At 46.0% G+C, this 21,344-nt stretch overlaps 1 protein-coding gene across 21 annotated transcripts in view; it reads left to right on the forward strand.

Annotated features, from left to right (window-relative positions):
- LOC130275703 (tigger transposable element-derived protein 1-like) overlaps window positions 1-21,344 on the forward strand; it is a 102,323-nt gene that overhangs the window by 73,215 nt on the left and 7,764 nt on the right. For 11 of the 21 annotated variants that reach the window (XM_056523966.1, XM_056523972.1, XM_056523976.1 and 8 more), the window contains 7 exons: window positions 6,861-6,933; window positions 12,203-12,275; window positions 18,831-18,938; window positions 19,039-20,741; window positions 20,814-20,889; window positions 20,969-21,133; window positions 21,210-21,325. In XM_056523966.1, coding sequence (XP_056379941.1) covers window positions 19,336-20,741; window positions 20,814-20,886 — 1,479 coding nt within the window. In that variant the 5' untranslated portion in view covers window positions 6,861-6,933; window positions 12,203-12,275; window positions 18,831-18,938; window positions 19,039-19,335 and the 3' untranslated portion in view covers window positions 20,887-20,889; window positions 20,969-21,133; window positions 21,210-21,325. Of the gene's footprint in view, window positions 1-2,427; window positions 2,501-6,860; window positions 6,934-12,202; window positions 12,276-18,830; window positions 18,939-19,038; window positions 20,742-20,813; window positions 20,890-20,965; window positions 21,134-21,209; window positions 21,326-21,344 lie in introns of all 21 variants that reach the window. The other 10 variants (XM_056523974.1, XM_056523967.1, XM_056523977.1 and 7 more) reach the window with 7 other exon arrangements.

The raw sequence follows: 21,344 nt of genomic DNA on the forward strand, positions 1-21,344 counted from the left end.
AAGCGAGCCTGGCACCCATACAAAGAGATCGCGGGGGGCCCCCAGCAGTCAGACCCCCGCGATCTTAAACTTATCCCCTATCCTTAGGATAAGGGATACGTTTTTCACCACTGGACTACCCCTTCAACCATGCCATACTCTTTACTCCTGAATATAACCCTGCCAGAAACTGTGCCCTCTGCCACACACTGTACCCATAATAATAATAATAATACTGCCACACACTGTTTTTTTATTTATTTCGGTTGAATCCCACCCCTGCACTGTCCTACATCTCCAGACCGTTCTGTCTCTGCCCCCTTGCCCAGACCCCTTTGTCTGCCTCCTCCTCTAGACCCCTCTGTTCTCCTCCTCCAGACCTCTTTGTTCTCCTCCTGCAGATTCCTATGCCCCCACCTCCTCCGGACCCCTCTGTCCGCCACCTCCAGACTCCTCTGTCTGCTTCATCCAAACCCCTTAGTCTTTCCCCCGGCTCCTCTTTCCTCCTCCAGATTCCTCTGTCCTCCTCCTCCAGATGATGCATGATAGATGTGTTTATGGCTGGTGTATGGAGAAATGTCCCTTACCGTCCTGAGGGCCCATCCAGAGGACTTGTGACTGCAGGTTATATTCATCATTGTGGCCGTGTACATCCCGTGCCAACCTACACAGAAGCATTGTCTGACATTCACGCAGACGGGTTTTTACCATAAGGACACAGACGGACTTTGGTGTCAGGATACCAATTCATTTGGTGATTATATATCCATTTTATATTTTTATTTTATATTTTTATATATCATACTTATTTTTATAGTTCACTCCCTGTATGTTATAAGTCTGCGACAAGGGCCCTGTTCAGACTTTAGTGTAATATATCTTTTTAATAATTAGCATACAATAAAATTATTTATTTTATGTACAACCAATGATATCTCTAGTCTTCAATCAATTCTATACCTTGAGGTCTGTTTCTATATATATATATATATATATATATATATATATATACCATATTAATCGGCGTATAACATGCACTGGCGTATAACACGCACCACCATTTTAACACAGAAATTTAAATAAAAAAATAAAATGTAAAATAAATGACCTGGACTAAATGCCACATCATCCACCCAACTTCGTTTTCTTCCACACATCAGTTTGGTCCCGTCCCCTCCAGTGCCACATCATTCCTTCCCTTTTATCAGTCCCTGTGCCACATTTACCCCTCTCATCGCCACCCCCCATGTCTCATCATCCCCCCCATGTCTCATCATTTCCCCCTGTCACAGACCACCATTAGCCATACAGACATTAAGCTTTTAGTGCCTCCCCCCACTATCAATTCCCCCTGTCTCATCATCACCCACCCTGTCTCATCATGTCCCCCATCATTCCCCCCCCCCTCATCATTTCCCCCTGTCTCATCATGCCCCCACCCTGTCTCATCATGTCCCCCCATCATTCCCCTGTCATCATCCCCCCACCCTGTCTGATCATGCCCCCCATCATTCCCCCCCTCATCATTTCCCCCTGTCTCATCATCCCCCCAACCTGTCTCATCATCCCCCATCATTTCCCCCTCCCTCATCATTTCTCCCTGTCTCATTAAGCATTTAGTTCCTCCCCGCACTATCATTTTCCCCTGTCTCATCATCCCCCACCCTGTTTCATCATGTCCCCCATCATTCCCCCCCTCATCATTTCACCCTGTCTCATCATCCCCCCAACCTGTCTCATCATCCCCCATCAATATCCCCTGTTTCATCATCTCCCCAACCTGTCTCATCATCCCCCATCATTTCCCCCTCCCTCATCATTTCCCCCTGTCTCATTAAGCATTTAGTTCCTCCTCCCACTATCATTTCCCCCTGTCTCATCATGTCCCCATCCTGTCTCATCAAAACAAAAAAATAAAAAACTGACTAAAGCCATGACAATTCATAGCCTGTAAACATAATGCTGAAAAGCATAATACACTGCACTTTAATTCCAGTGCAGTGTAATATATGAGCGATCAGAAGATCACTCTTAATTGTTCTCTTTAAAAAAAATTAAGGGCTATGTTCACACTCAGGAATATTAATCCAGAATAATTATGGATGAAAATTCCACTGGATCATTGCCATCCTCATAGATGGCAATGTATTCTGCACAGATTACATCTAAACAAAGTTAAAAATAAAAAACAAACAATTTATAAAACAATCAACCCCTACGCCCGCAAAATATATATATTTATAGAAAACAAAACCAAAAGATATTAAACGCCTTCAGTATAATGTTTAGAGGCATAAAACATTTAGAAAAATTATTGAAATGTTTTGTTCCTTTTCGGATGCAGTTTCATAATTCCTGAGATAAGTAGTTCTGTCCCTAGAGTGTTATATATATAAGCGTCTGTAGCATGTATCAGGAACATGTTATCATACCTGTGTCTTTTTATAGGTGACTGATGCCCGGTGAGAGGTTGAACGTGACACATACCCCCGTCAGCTGCAAGAAAAGAACCACGAGACAGGTAATTAATATTTATATTAATTACTGATAACAATCAGGCTAGATGTAACATCTAGACCTGCAGAGATGTGATAGTCTCTACCTTATACATGAAGATATATGTGTTGTTTATAAGTATATCGTCTATAGACAGCTTCTTTTATAACACAACCATATCTCAGGTACAGAGATTAGGATCATTTATGATCCCCAAACTCTGTTTTTCATTTGTAGGAATCCCCTTTTCCAATATTTAATAGAATAGAATCGACTGACCGAAGAGTTTACAAGTTTACTTTAGGGCGTAATACACTGCACTTTAATAGCAGTGCAGTGTATTATAAGAGCGATCTGAACATCACTGTTAGAAATCTTCTTTATAGAAAATGAAAGGCTAGGTTCACACTGAGGAATATCCAGCCGGAATATATACTGCAGGAGGTTCTACGGGTATATTGCCGTCCTCATAGATGGCAATGTATTCTGCACGGATCCTGTCTGAAGAAAGTTAAAAATAAACAATTTATAAAATAACCCCAACCCGAGCCCTAAAAATATATATATGTTTATATGTTGACCACCGCACAAAGTGGCGGCTGACACACTCCCTCAATACAACTCTATGGCAGAGCCGGAGCTCTGCCTTCGGCAATCTCCGGCTCTGCCATAGCGATGTATTGAGGGGGCTTGTCGGCCACCACTTCGTGCCGTGGTCAACACGCCCCCTTCCTGTGGGCTGTCAGGGTCCCGTACAGGAGATTGCGGGGGGGCTTCCAGCGGTCGGACCCCCCACAATCTCTTGTACGGGGCACCGACAGCCCGCAGGAAGGGGGCGTGTTGACCACCGCACAACGTGGCGGCTGACACGCTCCCTCAATACAACTCTATGGCAGAGCCCGAGCTCTGCCTTCGGCAATCTCCGACTCTGCCATAGTGATGTATTGAGGGGGCGTGTCGGCCGCCGCTTCGTGCGGTGGTCAACACCCACTCTCTGGCCAGCGAGCCTGGCACCCATACAGAGAGATCGCGGGGGGGCCCCAGCAGTCAGACCCCCGCGATCTTAAACTTATCCCCTATCCTTAGGATAAGGGATACGTTTTTCACCACTGGACTACCCCTTTAACCATGCCATACTCTTTACTCCTGAATATAACCCTGCCAGAAACTGTGCCCTCTGCCACACACTGTACCCATGATAATAATAATAATACTGCCACACACTGTTTTTTTTATTTATTTCGGTTGAATCCCACCCCTGCACTGTCCTACACCTCCAGACCGTTCTGTCCCTGCCCCCCTTGCCCAGACCCCTTTGCCTGCCTCCTCCTCTAGACCCCTCTGTTTTCCTCCTCCAGACCTCTTTGTTCTCCTCCTGCAGATTCCTCTGCCCCCACCTCCTCCTGACCCCTCTGTCCGCCACCTCCAGACTCCTCTGTCTGTTTCATCCAAACCCCTTAGTCTTTCCCCCGGCTCCTCTTTCCTCCTCCAGATTCCTCTGTCCTCCTCCTCCAGATGATGCATGATAGATGAGTTTATGGCTGGTGTATGTATGACAGACAGTCATACACAAATACCTACACACACCTATCATACATACATATATCATTGCGCACACACATCATACATACATCTATCCTACATTCATACTTGCATACATCTATCATACAAACTTGCATACATCTTACATGCATACATACATCTATCATACATACACACATCTATCATACATACTTACATGCATCTATTATACATACAAACATCTATCATACATATATACATGCATGCATACATCTATTATACATACACACACACATCTATCATACATGCATACATACATCTGTCATGCATACATCTATAATACTTACCCACATGACACCTCTATCATGCCATCACCTGGAGATCACCACCACTCATCAGGGTCTGGGGATCAGGTCGGAGACAGCGCTGAATACGCTGGCCATCACTCCTTGCCCTCACTTGGCGCTGGTGTGATTTGTCCAGGACGCAATAAATTTTATTACACCGACAGTTGCAGGCTAGGAGCAGGCATGCGTGCCTGCTCAGGGAACTTCTGCTCCCAACAGCCTCGGCAGCTGCCCGATCTCGTGGGACTTGGGGTCTGGTGTAAGCCACTGCTGTCTTAAAGCAGCGGCATTAATATTTAAAAAAAACAATGTAAGAAAAAAAAAGAGGAATTCCGACCTGAGACCTGGGGCTATAGCCTGTTATCCCTCCCCCCTACCCCCCCCCCCCCCCCAGCAACACCCCTGTTGGTTGAACATAAAATAAATAATATAAAATATACAAATGTAAAATGAAAAAATGAATATATAATCACCATAGAAAATGGTATCCTGACACCATAAATTAGTCAATATATGTCCATACAGTAATCATAGAGTATTTTTGCGCTGGAACCCCCATATTTGGGTGCCACTGTGTGAGGAAGAGCGAGCTTATAATACTATCTCCAGCACGAGGACCCTGATACAAAGTATCGCATTGGCTCTCCGCAAGCACTTACACCCTCTCTGCCGCCTGATCTCAGCTCCCAATATTGGGCCGGACGCAGATCCGTGCCAGTCAGCCGGCATCTCAGTGCAACTAAGCCACGAGCGGAGAAATGTCCCTTACCGTCCTGAGGGCCCATCCAGAGGACTTGTGACTGCAGGTAATATTCATCATTGTGGCCGGGTACATCCCGTGCCAACCTACACAGAAGCATTGTCTGACATTCACGCAGACGGGTTTTTACCATAAGGACACAGACGGACTTTGGTGTCAGGATACCAATTCATTTGGTGATTATATATGCATTTTTTATTTTATATTTTTATATATCATACTTATTTTTATAGTTCACTCCCTGTATGTTATAAGTCTGCGACAAGGGCCTTGTTCAGACTTTAGTGTAATATATCTTTTTAATAATTAAAATACAATAAAATTATTTATTTTATGTACAACCAATGATATCTCTAGTCTTCAATCAATTGTATACCTTGAGGTCTGTTTCTATATATATATATATATATATATATATATATAGATATATATATATATATGTCTATACATATATATATATATATATATATATATATATAAACACCATATTAATCGGCGTATAACATGCACTGGCGTATAACACGCACCCCCCATTTTAACACTGAAATTTAAGTAAAAAAATAAAATGTAAAATAAATGACCTGGACTAAATGCCACATCATCCACCCAACTTCGTTTTCTTCCACACATCAGTTTGGTCCCGTCCCCTCCAGTGCCACATCATTCCTTCCCTTTTATCAGTCCCTGTGCCACATTTACCCCTCTCATCGCCACCCCCCATGTCTCATCATCCCCCCATGTCTCATCATCCCCCCATGTCTCATCATTTCCCCCTGTCATAGACCACCACTAGCCATACAGATATTAAGCATTTAGTGCCTCCCCCCACTATCATTTCCCCCTGTCTCATCATCCCCCACCCTGTCTCATCATGTCCCCCATCATTCCCCCCCTCATCATTTCCCCCTGTCTCATCATGTCCCCACCCTGTCTCATCATGTCCCCCCATCATTCCCCTGTCATCATCCCCCCACCCTGTCTCATCATGTCCCCCATCATTCCCCCCCTCATCATTTCCCCCTGTCTCATCATCCCCCAACCTGTCTCATCATCCCCCATCATTTCCCCCTGTCTCATCATCCCCCCAACCTGTCTCATCATCCCCCCATCATTTCCCCCTCCCTCATCATTTCCCCCTGTCTCGTTAAGCATTTAGTTCCTCCCCCACTATCATTTCCACCTGTCTCATCATGTCCCCACCCTGTCTCATCAAAACAAAAAAATATAAAACTGACTAAAGCCATGACAATTCATAGCCTGTAAACATAATGCTGAAAAGCATAACACACTGCACTTTAATTCCAGTGCAGTGTAATATATGAGCGATCAGAAGATCACTCTTAATTGTTCTCTTTAAAAAAATTTAAGGGCTATGTTCACACTCAGGAATATTAATCCAGAATAATTATGGATGAAAATTCCACTGGATCATTGCCATCCTCATAGATGGCAATGTATTCTGCACAGATTACATCTAAACAAAGTTAACAATAAAGAACGAACAATTTATAAAACCATCAACCCCTACACCCGCAAAATATATATATTTATAGAAAACAAAAACAAAAGATATTAAACACCTTCAGTATAATGTTTAGAGGCATAAAACATTTACAAAAATTATTGAAATGTTTTGTTCCTTTTCGGATGCAGTTTCATAATTCCTGAGATAAGTAGTTCTGTCCCTAGAGTGTTATATATATAAGTGTCTGTAGCATGTATCAGGAACATGTTATCATACCTGTGTCTTTTTATAGGTGACTGATGCCCGGTGAGAGGTTGAACGTGACACATACCCCCGTCAGCTGCAAGAAAGGAACCACGAGACAGGTAATTAATATTTATATTAATTATTGATAACAATCAGGCTAGATGTAACATCTAGACCTGCAGAGATGTGATAGTCTCTACCTTATACATGAAGATATATGTGTTGTTTATAAGTATATCGTCTATAGACAGCTTCTTTTATAACACAACCATATCTCAGGCACAGAGATTAGGATCATTTATGATCCCCAAACTCTGTTTTTCATTTGTAGGAATCCCCTTTTCCAATATTTAATAGAATAGAATCGACTGAACGAAGAGTTTACAAGTTTACTTTAGGGCGTAATACATTGCACTTTAATAGCAGTGCAGTGTATTATAAGAGCGATCTGAACATCACTGTTAAAAATCTTCTTTATAGAAAATAAAAGGCTAGGTCACACTGATGAATATCCAGCCGGAATATATACTGCAGGAGGTTCTACGGGTATATTGCCGTCCTCATAGATGGCAATGTATTCTGCACGGATCCTGTCTAAGGAAAGTTAAAAATAAACAATTTATAAAATAATCCCAACCCGACCCCTACAAAAATATATATGTTTATATGTTGACCACCGCACAAAGTGGTGGCTGACATGCTCCCTCAATACAACTCTATGGCAGAGCCGGAGCTCTGCCTTCGGCAATCTCCGGCTCTGCCATAGCGATGTATTGAGGGGGCGTGTCGGCCACCACTTCGTGCGGTGGTCAACACGCCCCCTTCCTGCGGGCTGTCAGGGTCCCGTACAGGAGATTGCGGGGGGGGGCTTCCAGCGGTCGGACCCCCCACGATCTCTTGTATGGGGCACCGACAGCCCGCAGGAAGGGGGCGTGTTGACCACCGCACAACATGGCGGCTGACACGCTCCCTCAATACAACTCTATGGCAGAGCCCGAGCTCTGCCTTCGGCAATCTCCGACTATTGAGGGGGCGTGTCGGCCACCGCTTCGTGCGGTGGTCGACACCCACTATCTGGCCAGCGAGCCTGGCACCCATACAAAGAGATCGCGGGGGGGGGCCCCAGCAGTCAGACCCCCGCGATCTTAAACTTATCCCCTATCCTTAGTATAAGGGATACGTTTTTCACCACTGGACTACCCCTTTAACCATGCCATACTCTTTACTCCTGAATATAACCCTGCCAGAAACTGTGCCCTCTGCCACACACTGTACCCATAATAATAATAATAATACTGCCACACACTGTTTTTTTATTTATTTCGGTTGAATCCCACCCCTGCACTGTCCTACACCTCCAGACCGTTCTGTCCCTGCCCCCCTTGCCCAGACCCCTTTGTCTGCCTCCTCCTCTAGACCCCTCTGTTCTCCTCCTCCAGACCTCTTTGTTCTCCTCCTGCAGATTCCTCTGCCCCCACCTCCTCCTGACCCCTCTGTCCGCCACCTCCAGACTCCTCTGTCTGCTTCATCCAAACCCCTTAGTCTTTCCCCCGGCTCCTCTTTCCTCCTCCAGATTCCTCTGTCCTCCTCCTCCAGATGATGCATGATAGATGTGTTTATGGCTGGTGTATGTATGACAGACAGTCATACACAAATACATACACACACCAATCATACATACATATATCATTGCGTACACAAATCATACATACATCTATCCTACATTCATACTTGCATACATCTATCATACAAACTTGCATACATCTTACATGCATACATACATCTATCAAGCATGCACACATCTACCATACATGCATGAATACATCAATCATACATACACACATCTATCATACATACTTACATGCATCTATTATACATACAAACATATATCATACAAACATCTATCATACATATATACATGCATGCATCTATTATACATACACACACATCTATCATACATGCATACATACATCTGTCATGCATACATCTATAATACATACCCACATGACACCTCTATCATGCCATCACCTGGAGATCACCACCACTCATCAGGGTCTGGGGATCAGGTCGGAGACAGTGCTGAATACGCTGGCCATCACTCCTTGCCTTTACTTGGCACTGGTGTGATTTGTCCAGGACGCAATAAATTTTATTACACCGACAGTTGCAGGCTAGGAGCAGGCATGCGTGCCTGCTCAGGGAACTTCTGCTCCCAACAGCCTCGGCAGCTGCCCGATCTCGTGGGACTTGGGGTCCGTGTAAGCCACTGCTGTCTTAAAGCAGCGGCGTTAATATTTTTAAAAAAAATTTAAGAAAAAAAAAGAGGAACTCCGACCTGAGACCTGGGGCTAAAGCCTGTTAACCCCCTCCCCCCCCTACCCCCTCAGCAACACCCCTGTTGGTTGAACATAAAATAAATAATATAAAATATACAAATGTAAAATGAAATAATGAATACATAATCACCATATAAAATGGTATCCTGACACCATAAATTAGTCAATATATGTCCATACAGTAATCATAGAGTATTTTTGCGCTGGAACCCCCATATTTGGGTACCACTGTGTGAGGAAGAGCGAGCTTATAATACTGTCTCCAGCACGAGGACCCTGATACAAAGTATCGCATTGGCTCTCCGCAAGCACTTACACCCTCTCTGCCGCCTGATCGCAGCTCCCAATATTGGGCCGGACGCAGATCCGTGCCAGTCAGCCGGCATCTCAGTGCAACTAAGCCACGAGCGGAGAAATGTCCCTTACCGTCCTGAGGGCCCATCCAGAGGACTTGTGACTGCAGGTAATATTCATCATTGTGGCCGGGTACATCCCGTGCCAACCTACACAGAAGCATTGTCTGACATTCACGCAGACAGGTTTTTACCATAAGGACACAGACGGACTTTGGTGTCAGGATACCAATTCATTTGGTGATTATATATGCATTTTTTATTTTATATTTTTATATATCATACTTATTTTTATAGTTCACTCCCTGTATGTTATAAGTTTGCGACAAGGGCCCTGTTCAGACTTTAGTGTAATATATCTTTTTAATAATTAGCATACAATAAAATTATTTATTTTATGTACAACCAATGATATCTCTAGTCTTCAATCAATTCTATACCTTGAGGTCTGTTTCTATATATATATATATATATATATATATATATATATATACCGTATTTATCGGGGTATACCACGCACCGGCCTATAACACGCACCCTCATTTTACCAAGGATATTTGGGTAAAAAAAGTGTTTTTTACCCAAATATCCATGGTAAAATGAGGGTGTGTGTGTGCGCGTGTATACCCCGATACACCCCCAGGAAAGGCAGGGGGAGAGAGGCCGTCGCTGCCCGCTTCTCTCCCCCTGCCTTTCCTGGGGTCTAGAGCGCTGCTGCCGGCCCTTCTCTCCCCCTGGCTATCGGCGCCACTGTCCGTGCCGGCGCCGATAGCCTGAGGGAGAGAAGCGGCGCCGACAGCCAGGGGGAGAGAAGGGGCAGCGGCACCCATTGCCGGCGCCGCTGCCCCGTTGCCTCCCCCCATCCCAGGTGGCATAATTACCTGGGTCGGGTCCGCGCTGCTGCAGGCCTCCGGCGCGCGTCCCCTGCGTCGTTGCTATGCACGGCGCGGCGCACTGACGTCATGCGCCGCGCCGTGCAGCGCATAGCAACGACGCCGGGGACGCACGCCGGAGGCCTGCAGCAGCGCGGACCCGACCCAGGTAATAATGCCACCGGGGATGGGGGGAGGCAACGGGGCAGCGGCGCCGGCAATGGGTGCCGCTGCCCCTTCTCTCCCCCTGGCTGTTGGCGCCGCTTCTCTCCCCCTGGCTATCGGGGCTGGCAATGGGACGCCGGCACCGATAGTCAGGGGGACAGAACGGGCAGCGGCGCCGATAGCCAGGGGGAGAGAAGGGCCGGCAGCAGCGCTCTAGACCCCAGGAAAGGCAGGGGGAGAGAAGCGGGCAGCGACGGCCTCTCTCCCCCTGCCTTTTCTGGGGGTGTATCGGCGTATAACACGCACATAGTGCGTGTTATACGCCGATAAATACGGTATATATAAATACCATATTAATATGCACTGGCGTATAACACGCACCCCCATTTTAACAGGGAAATTTAAGTAAAAAAATAAAATGTAAAATAAATGACCTGGACTAAATGCCACATCATCCACCCAACTTCGTTTTCTTCCACACATCAGTTTGGTCCCGTCCCCTCCAGTGCCACATCATTCCTTCCCTTTTATCAGTCCCTGTGCCACATTTACCCCTCTCATCGCCACCCCCCATGTCTCATCATCCCCCCCATGTCTCATCATTTCCCCCTGTCATAGACCACCACTAGCCATACAGACATTAAGCATTTAGTGCCTTCCCCCACTATCATTTCCCCCTGTCTCATCATCCCCCACCCTGTCTCATCATGTCCCCCATCATTCCCCCCCTCATCATTTCCCCCTGTCTCATCATGTCCCCACCCTGTCTCATCATGTCCCCCCATCATTCCCCTGTCATCATCCCCCCACCCTGTCTGATCATGCCCCCCATCATTCCCCCCTCATCATTTCCCCCTGTCTCATCATCCCCCCAACCTGTCTCATCATCCCCCATCATTTCCCCCTGTCTCATCATCCCCCCAACCTGTCTCATCATCCCCCCATCATTTCCCCCTCCCTCATCATTTCCCCTTTCTCATTAAGCATTTAGTTCCTCCCCCCACTATAATTTCCCCCTGTCTCATCATCCCTCACCCTGTCTCATCATGTCCCCCATCATTCCCCCCCTCATCATTTCCCCCTGTCTCATCATGTCCCCACCCTGTCTCATCAAAACAAAAAAAGTATAAAACTGACTAAAGCCATGACAATTCATAGCCTGTAAACATAATGCTGAAAAGCATAATACACTGCACTTTAATTCCAGTGCAGTGTAATATATGAGCGATCAGAAGATCACTCTTAATTGTTCTCTTTAAAAAAATTTAAGGGCTATGTTCACACTCAGGAATATTAATCCAGAATAATTATGGATGAAAATTCCACTGGATCATTGCCATCCTCATAGATGGCAATGTATTCTGCACAGATTACATCTAAACAAAGTTAAAAATAAAGAACGAACAATTTATAAAACCATCAACCCCTACACCCGCAAAATATATATATTTATAGAAAACAAAAACAAAAGATATTAAACACCTTTAGTATAATGTTTAGAGGCATAAAACATTTACAAAAATTATTGAAATGTTTTGTTCCTTTTTCGGATGCAGTTTCATAATTCCTGAGATAAGTAGTTCTGTCCCTAGAGTGTTATATATATATAAGCGTCTGTAGCATGTATCAGGAACATGTTATCATACCTGTGTCTTTTTATAGGTGACTGATGCCCGGTGAGAAGTTGAACGTGACACATACCCCCGTCAGCTGCAAGAAAGGAACCGTGAGACAGGTAATTAATATTTATATTAATTACTGATAACAATCAGGCTAGATGTAACATCTAGACCTGCAGAGATGTGATAGTCTCTACCTTATACATGAAGATATATGTGTTGTTTATAAGTATATCGTCCATAGACAGCTTCTTTTATAACACAACCATATCTCAGGTACAGAGATTAGGATCATTTATGATCCCCAAACTCTGTTTTTCATTTGTAGGAATCCCCTTTTCCAATATTTAATAGAATAGAATCGACTGACCGAAGAGTTTACAAGTTTACTTTAGGGCATAATACACTGCACTTTAATAGCAGTGCAGTGTATTAAAAGAGCGATCTGAACATCACTGTTAAGAATCTTCTTTATAGAAAATAAAAGGCTAGGTTCACACTGAGGAATATCCAGCCGGAATATATACTGCAGGAGGTTCTACGGGTATATTGCCGTCCTCATAGATGGCAATGTATTCTGCACGGATCCTGTCTAAAGAAAGTTAAAAATAAACAATTTATAAAATAACCCCAACCCGAGCCCTACAAAAATATATATATGTTTATATGTTGACCACCGCACAAAGTGGAGGCTGACACGCTCCCTCAATACAACTCTATGGCACAGCCGGAGCTCTGCCTTCGGCAATCTCCGGCTCTGCCATAGCGATGTATTGAGGGGGCGTGTCGGCCGCCACTTTGTGCGGTGGTCAACACGCCCCCTTCCTGCGGGCTGTCAGGGTCCCGTACAGGAGATTGCGGGGGGGCTACCAGCGGTCGAACCCCCACGATCTCTTGTACGGGGCACCGACAGCCCGCAGGAAGGGGGCGTGTTGACCACCGCACAACGTGGCGGCTGACACGCTCCCTCAATACAACTCTATGGCAGAGCCCGAACTCTGCCTTCGGCAATCTCCGACTCTGCCATAGTGATGTATTCAGGGATCGTGTCGGCCGCCGCTTCGTGCGGTGGTCGACACCCACTATCTGGCAAGCGAGCCTGGCACCCATACAAAGAGATCGCGGGGGGGCCCCAGCAGTCAGACCCCGCGATCTTAAACTTATCCCCTATCCTTAGGATAAGGGATACGTTTTTCACCACTGGACTACCCCTTTAACCATGCCATACTCTTTACTCCTGAATATAACCCTGCCAGAAACTGTGCCCTCTGCCACACACTGTACCCATAATAATAATAATAATACTGCCACACACTGTTTTTTTATTTATTTCGGTTGAATCCCACCCCTGCACTGTCCTACACCTCCAGACCGTTCTGTCCCTGCCCCCCTTGCCCAGACCCCTTTGTCTGCCTCCTCCTCTAGACCTCTCTGTTCTCCTCCTCCAGACCTCTTTGTTCTCCTCCTCCTCCTCTGCCCCCACCTCCTCCTGACCCCTCTGTCCGCCACCTCCAGACTCCTCTGTCTGCTTCATCCAAACCCCTTAGTCTTTCCCCCGGCTCCTCTTTCCTCCTCCAGATTCCTCTGTCCTCCTCCTCCAGATGATGCATGATAGATGTGTTTATGGCTGGTGTATGTATGACAGACAGTCATACACAAATACATACACACACCTATCATACCTACATATATCATTGCGTACACACATCATACATACATCTATCCTACATTCATACTTGCATACATCTATCATACAAACTTGCATACATCTTACATGCATACATACATCTATCATGCATGCACACATCTACCATACATGCATGAATACATCTATCATACATACACACATCTATCATACATACTTACATGCATCTATTATACATACAAACATATATCATACCTATATACATGCATGCATACATCTATTATACATACACACATCTATCATACATGCATACATACATCTTTCATGCATACATCTATAATACATACACACATGACACTTCTATAATGCCATCACCTGGAGATCACCACCACTCATCAGGGTCTGGGGATCAGGTCGGAGACAGCGCTGAATACGCTGGCCATCACTCCTTGCCCTCACTTGGCGCTGGTGGGATTTGTCCAGGACGCAATAAATTTTATTACACCGACAGTTGCAGGCTAGGAGCAGGCATGCCAGCCTGCTCAGGGGACATCTGCTCCCAACAGCCTCGGTAGCTGCCCGATCTCGTGGGACTTGGAGTCCGGTGTAAGCCACTGCTGTCTTAAAGCAGCGGCGTTACTATTTTTAAAAAAATGTAAGAAAAAAAAAAGAAAAACTCCGCCCTGAGACCTGGGGCTATAGCCTGTTAACCCCCCCTACCCCCCCCCCCCCCAGCAACACCCCTGTTGGTTGTACATAAAATAAATAATATAAAATATACAAATGTAAAATGAAAAAATGAATATATAATCACCATATAAAATGGTATCCTGACACCATAAATTAGTCAATATATGTCCATACAGTAATCATAGAGTATTTTTGCGCTGGGACCCCCATATTTGGGTACCACTGTGTGAGGAAGAGCGAGCTTATAATACTATCTCCAGCACGAGGACCCTGATACAAAGTATCGCATTGGCTCTCCGCAAGCACTTACACCCTCTCTGCTGCCTGATCTCAGCTCCCAATATTGGGCCGGACGCAGATCCGTGCCAGTCAGCCGGCATCTCAGTGTAACTAAGCCACGAGCGGAGAAATGTCCCTTATCGTCCTGAGGGCCCGTCAAGAGGACTTGTGACTGCAGGTAATATTCATCATTGTGGCCGGGTACATCTTGTGCCAACTTACACAGAAGCATTGTCTGACATTCACGCAGACAGGTTTTTACCATAAGGACACAGACGGACTTTGGTGTCAATCAATTCTATACCTTGAGGTCTGTTTATATATATATATATATATATATATATATAAATACTGTATTTATCGGCGTATAACATGCACTGGCGTATAACACGCACCCCCATTTTAACAGGGAAATTTAACTAAAAAAATAAAATGTAAAACAAATGACTTGGACTAAATGCCACATCATCCACCCAACTTCGTTTTCTTCCACACATCAGTTTGGTCCCGTCCTCTCCAGTGCCACATCATTCCTTCCCTTTTATCAGTCCCTGTGCCATATTTACCCCTCTCATCGCCACCCCCCATGTCTCATCACCCCCCCATGTCTAATTATTTCCCCCGTCATAGACCACCACTAGCCATACAGACATTAAGCGTTTAGTGCCTTCCCCCACTATCATTTCCCCCTGTCTCATCATGTCCCCCATCATTCCCCCCCTCATCATTTCCCCCTGTCTCATCATGTCCCCACCCTGTCTCATCATGTCCCCATCATTCACCCCCCTCATCATTTCCCCCTGTCTCATAATGTCCCCAACCTGTCTCATCATGCCCCCCATCATTCCCCCCCTCATCATTTCCCCCTTTCTCATCATCCCCCAACCTGTCTCATCATCCCCCATCATTTCTCCCTGTCTCATCATCCCCCCAACCTGTCTCATCATCCCCCCATCATTTCTCCCTCCCTCATCATTTCCCCCTGTCTCATCAACCCCCCCCCACCATGTTCCTCCTATGCCAGTGGTCTGCAACCTGCGGACCTCCAGATGTTGCAAAACTACAACTCCCAGCATGCCCGGACAGCCGTTGGCAACATCTGGCGGTCCGCAGGTTGAAGACCGTTGTCCTATGCTATTCTTCCCCTCCCTCATCATTCGCCCTTTTCCCTGCTTTTCATAGTTTTTTTTTATTTTCTTTACCTGGCTGCGCTTCGGCTGTCTTGCTGGCTGTGGTCAGTGAAGCAGATGAGTGACGTCCTCTCCCGGCTCCTCTGCGCGGCATCATTGCCGTCACTTTTCATTTCCTGTAACCGCCGCGAGTCAGAGTTCGGAGTGCTTCGACTACAGGAAAGGGACATCACTTATCTGCTTCACTGACCACAGACCGCAAGACCCGCTGCCTGACCTGGCCTTTTTTTTTTTTATTGGGCTCGGGTTGGGGTTTTTTGTTGGGCTCGGGTTGGGGTTATTTTATAAATTGTTTATTTTTAACTTTCTTTAGACAGGATCCCTGCAGAATACATTGCCATCTATGAGGACGGCAATATACCCGTGGAGCCTCCTGCAATATATATTCCAGCTTGAATCTTGAAAAGTTTCCCCCTCACATATACTAATGTGCCACAAACAGGAAATTAATATCACCAACCATTCCCATTTTATTAAGGTGTATCCATATAAATGGCCCACCCAGTACTCACACACCAGTTTTCCTCAGGGTGCCTCCAGCCGTTGCAAAATTACAATTGGGCATGCTGGGAGTTGTAGTTTTGTTTGCAACAGCTGGAGGCACCCTAGTTGGGAAATGCTGAGATATATGGATATATGGATGGTGTTTTTATTTTTTTTATATACACACACGGTAAATTATATATATATATATATATATATATATATATATATATATATATATATATATATATCAGCATTTCCTAACCAGGGTGCCTCCAGCTGATGTAAAACTAGTATTGAGCACACTGGGAGTTGTAGTTTTACAACAGCTGGAGGCACCCTGGTGTGGAAACTCTGATATATATATATATATATATATATATATACATACATACAGTGGAGATCAAAAGTTTGGGCACCCCAGGTAAAAATTTGTGTTAATGTGCATAAAGAAGCCAAGGAAAGATGGAAAAATCTCTAAAAGGCATCAAATTACAGATTAGACATTCTTATAATATGTCAACAAAAGTTAGATTTTATTTCCATCATTTACACTTTCAAAATAACAGAAAACAAAAAAATGGCATCTGCAAAAGTTTGGGCACCCTGCAGAGTTAATACAGTAATCCCTCGAGTTACGATGGCCCCGACATACGTTTTTTCCGACATACGATGGCCTCTCAGAGGCCATCGTATGTAGAAGTAAGTATCGACATACGATACTTTTTGCGGGGCCATCGTATGATTTGTACTTACCGGTGCGGGTCGCCGGGGTGCCGGGTTGCCGTGCTGCGTGGTGCCGTAGTCCTCCTCTTCCTTCTGATTGGCGAATCCGCAGTCATGTGACGACGTCGCATGACAGTGACGTCGCCAGCCTGCGTCTTCGCCGCCATTTGAGGAGCGCCGCCCGTGAGGAGAAGACGTGAGGAGCTGGTGAGTAGCTCACTCACGTGGTGCAGTCGTTAACTCCTCACCCCGCGGCAGCGTTTACGCTGGGTGAAGGGTTAATGCTACCGCTGCCATGAGGTGAGGGGTTAACTTTACCCCTCACCCCATGGCAGTGGTAGCGTTAACCCCGCAGCAGCGTTATCGCTCCCGCGGGGTGAGGGGTTAACGCTACCGCTGCCAAGGGGTGAGGGGTTAACTTAACCCCTCACCCAATGGCAGCGGCAGAGATAACCCCTCTCCCCAGGACTACAGTACTGTACTGTGCTGTACACTAACAGCACAAGGCCCCCCAGGCCTGGGCAAAGGATCCCCAGGCCTGGGCAAAGGACCCCTGGCCTGGGCAAAGGACCCCCAGGCATGGGAAAAAGACCCCCAGGCCTGGGCAAATGACCCCAGGCCTGGGCAAATGACCCCAGGCCTGGGCAAAGGACCCCCAGGCCTGGGCAAAGCCCCCCCAGGCCTGGGAAAAAGACCCCCAGGCCTGGACAAAGTCCCCCCAGGCCTGGGCAAAAGACCCCCAGGCCTGGGCAAATGACCCCAGGCCTGGGCAAATGACCTCAGGCCTGGGCAAAGGACCCCAGGCCTGGGCAAAGGACCCCAGGCCAGGGCAAAGGACCCCTAGGCCTGGGCAAATGACCCAGGCCTGGGCAAAGGACCCCAGGCCAGGGCAAAGGACCCCTAGGCCTGGGCAAATGACCCCAGGCCTGGGCAAATGACCCCAGACCTGGGCAAATGACCCCAGGCCTGGGCAAAGGACCCCAGGCCAGTGCAAAGGACCCCTAGGCCTGGGCAAATGACCCAGGCCTGGGCAAAGGACCCCAGGCCAGGGCAAAGGACCCCTAGGCTTGGGCAAATGACCCAGGCCTGGGCAAAGGACCCCAGGCCTGGGCAAATGACCACAGGCCAGGGCAAATGACCCCAGGCCTGGGCAAAGGACCCCAGGCCAGGGCAAAGGACCCCTAGGCCTGGGCAAATGACCCAGGCCTGGGCAAAGGACCCCAGGCCAGAGCAAAGGACCCCTAGGCCTGGGCAAATGACCCAGGCCTGGGCAAAGGACCCCAGGCCAGGGCAAAGGACCCCTAGGCCTGGGCAAATGACCCAGGCCTGGGCAAAGGCCCCCCAGGCCTGGGCAAAAGCCCCCCAGGCCTGGGCACAAAGCCCCCCAGGCCTGGGCACAAATCCCCCCCACCCCAGGCCTTGGCACAAATCCCCCTCACCTCAGGCCTGGGCACAAAGCCCACCACCCCAGGCCTGGCATAAACTCCTGACTACCTAGAACCCTGGCTACATACTATGCATCCCTGGCTAACCTCCCTGTTTACCAACCATGGTGCATCCAGCTGTTGTAAAACTAGAGACTATCCTGGCATGCTGGGAACTGTGGATTTGCAACAGCTGGATGCACCCTGTACAAAACAATTTTTTTTTCCTTGCAGTCCAGTCCTCTACGTGCAGTCCAGTCCTCTACGTGCAGTCCAGTCCTCTACCTGCAGTCCAGTCCTCTACCTGCAGTCCAGTCCTCTACGTCCACTTCAACAGTTCAGGTACAGTACATAAACCATGCAAAATATATCATGCTGTTTTCCTGCACCTCTGCATTAGGGATCTACAGATCATATTTTTTTTTTTTTGTTTAATCAACAGTACCACAACACACAGGGGTAGTGTTCATAGCCAGAGAATATGCCTCCAATAAATAAAAAAAAAATAATTTCTCTTAAAACAAAGAAGGAAATCATCCAAAAATATGAGAGTGGTATAAAGATAAGCCAGTTAGTTCAAGAGTATGGTTTCTCACAATCAACAGTTTCTACAATTGTTAAGAGCCGAGAAGTGATTAACAGCATTAAAATCACGGATCAGTCAACCATAGTGTGCAAGGGCAGAGATCTTATTGTTGAGATGGAGAGGCTGTTGTATTTGTGAATTAAGGAAAAGCAAATGAGAGGGGACACTGTTCCTGGACACTTTATCTGTGAACGTGCAAAATGCATTTTTGAAGAGCTGAAAGCAAAGGCAGAATCAAGCGGTGATTCTGCTTCTACAAATCGGTATGAAACATTTAGAGCCAGCAAAGGTTGGTTTGAACGTTTCAAGCAAAGGTGTGAGGTGAAGAGTGTCATACGACATGGAGAAGCAGCTAGTGCAAATCACGAAGCAGCTGATTCTTTTAAGATGGAATTTCAGCGTCTCATGGAGGATGAAGGCTACCTTCCACAACAAGTTTTCAATTGTGATGAAACAGGTCTGTTCTGGAAGAAAATGCCAAAGCGAACATTTATCACCAGAGAAGAAGCCAGCATTCCTGGACATAAGCCTATGAAAGATCAACTAACCCTTTTGGTGGGTGCAAATGCATCAGGAGATTTTAAGTTGAAACCAATGTTGGTTTATCATTCAGACACACCTAGAGTCTTCAAACAGAAGAAAATCATCAAGGCCAATCTAGGAGTGTTTTGGCGCTGTAACAAAAATGCCTGGGTGACCAGACATGTTTTTAATGAATGGGCAATAGAAGTTTTTTGTCCTTCAGTTAAGGCATACCTGGAGAGAAACAGACTGCCTCTAAAAGCAATGCTGCTGTTAGATAATGCTCCTGGCCATGACCCAGCACTGGCAGAATCATTAGAGGCTCAGTTTAGCTTTATTACTGTAAAATTTCTTCCTCCAAACACCACACCTCTTCTTCAACCCATGGACCAACAGGTCATCTCAAATTTTAAGAAGTTATACACCAAGAAGATGTTTACAAAATGCTTTGAAGCTACTGAAGCAGACAAAAATCTGACACTCAAAGAATTTTGGAAAACACAATTCACCATCTTTGACTGTGTTAGGCTCATTGTGAGTGCTTGGAATGACGTTTCCATTCGTGTGTTTAATTCTGCTCGGAAACCTTTGTGGCCTTCTGTTGTGCAGGAGGCAGATGTTTCTTTTGCACAAGAAGATTCCATTGAGACGGAAATTGTCACTCTGGGGCAGGCTATGGGTCTGGAAGTGGATGAAGATGATGTGGAGGAAATGATCCAAGATCATGAGGTGGAACTGACAACAGAAGAGCTAATTGAACTTGAAAAATCAACAGAGCATGACAGTGGAGAAGAGGAACATTGTGAGGATGACCATGTTGTCACAGTTCAAGAACTAAAGGATCTGTTTTCTTCCTGGGAAGCTGTGAAGAGTGTTGTCCGCAAACACCCAGACATTGCTCTTACTGAGCTTAAAACCTGTGACTATGAGGATAAAGTGCTGAGCTACTTTAAAAACCTGAAGAAAAAATGGCAGAGACAAACCACATTGGACTCCTTTTTCAAAAGGCCACGGAAGGATCCTGACTCTGCTTCTAAGTAAGTGAACATGGTTTATTTGCTGCTTATTTTTCTTCTTTCTTCATGTTTTTTTACTTGATTTTTTTCCAGCAGCACCAGAAGGAGTGGAACCAACCCTGATGATGCTTCCATCCTTCCAGATGTGACTATCCAGCTTCTATAAAAAGTTAGTGAACATGGTTAAGTTGCTGCTTATTTTTCTTATTTCTTCATGGTTTCTTACTTTGGATTTTTTGTTTCAGCAGCACCAGGACAGGAACAGACTCTTCCATCCTTCCAGAAGTTGACCAGTTTGCAGTTTACCAGTTTACAGTTTACCCGTTCCCAGTTGCCTCCTTCTGTAAAGGACCGGAACCATGCCTGATGATGCTTCCATCCTTCCAGATGTGACTATCCAGCTTCTTTAAAAAGTAAGTGAACATGGTTTAGTTGCTGCTTATTTTTCTTCTTTCTTCATGGTTTCTTACTTTGGATTTTTTGTTTCAGTAGCACCTGAAGGACAAGAAGTTGCACCAGTTTCCAGTTGCCTCCTACAAAGCACCGGAACCAACCCTGATGATGCTTCCATCCTTCCAGATGTGACTATCCAGCTTCTAAAAAAAGTAAGTGAACATGGTTTAG

Source organism: Hyla sarda, chromosome 6 (assembly GCF_029499605.1).
Source record: "Hyla sarda isolate aHylSar1 chromosome 6, aHylSar1.hap1, whole genome shotgun sequence".
NCBI lineage: Eukaryota > Metazoa > Chordata > Amphibia > Anura > Hylidae > Hyla > Hyla sarda.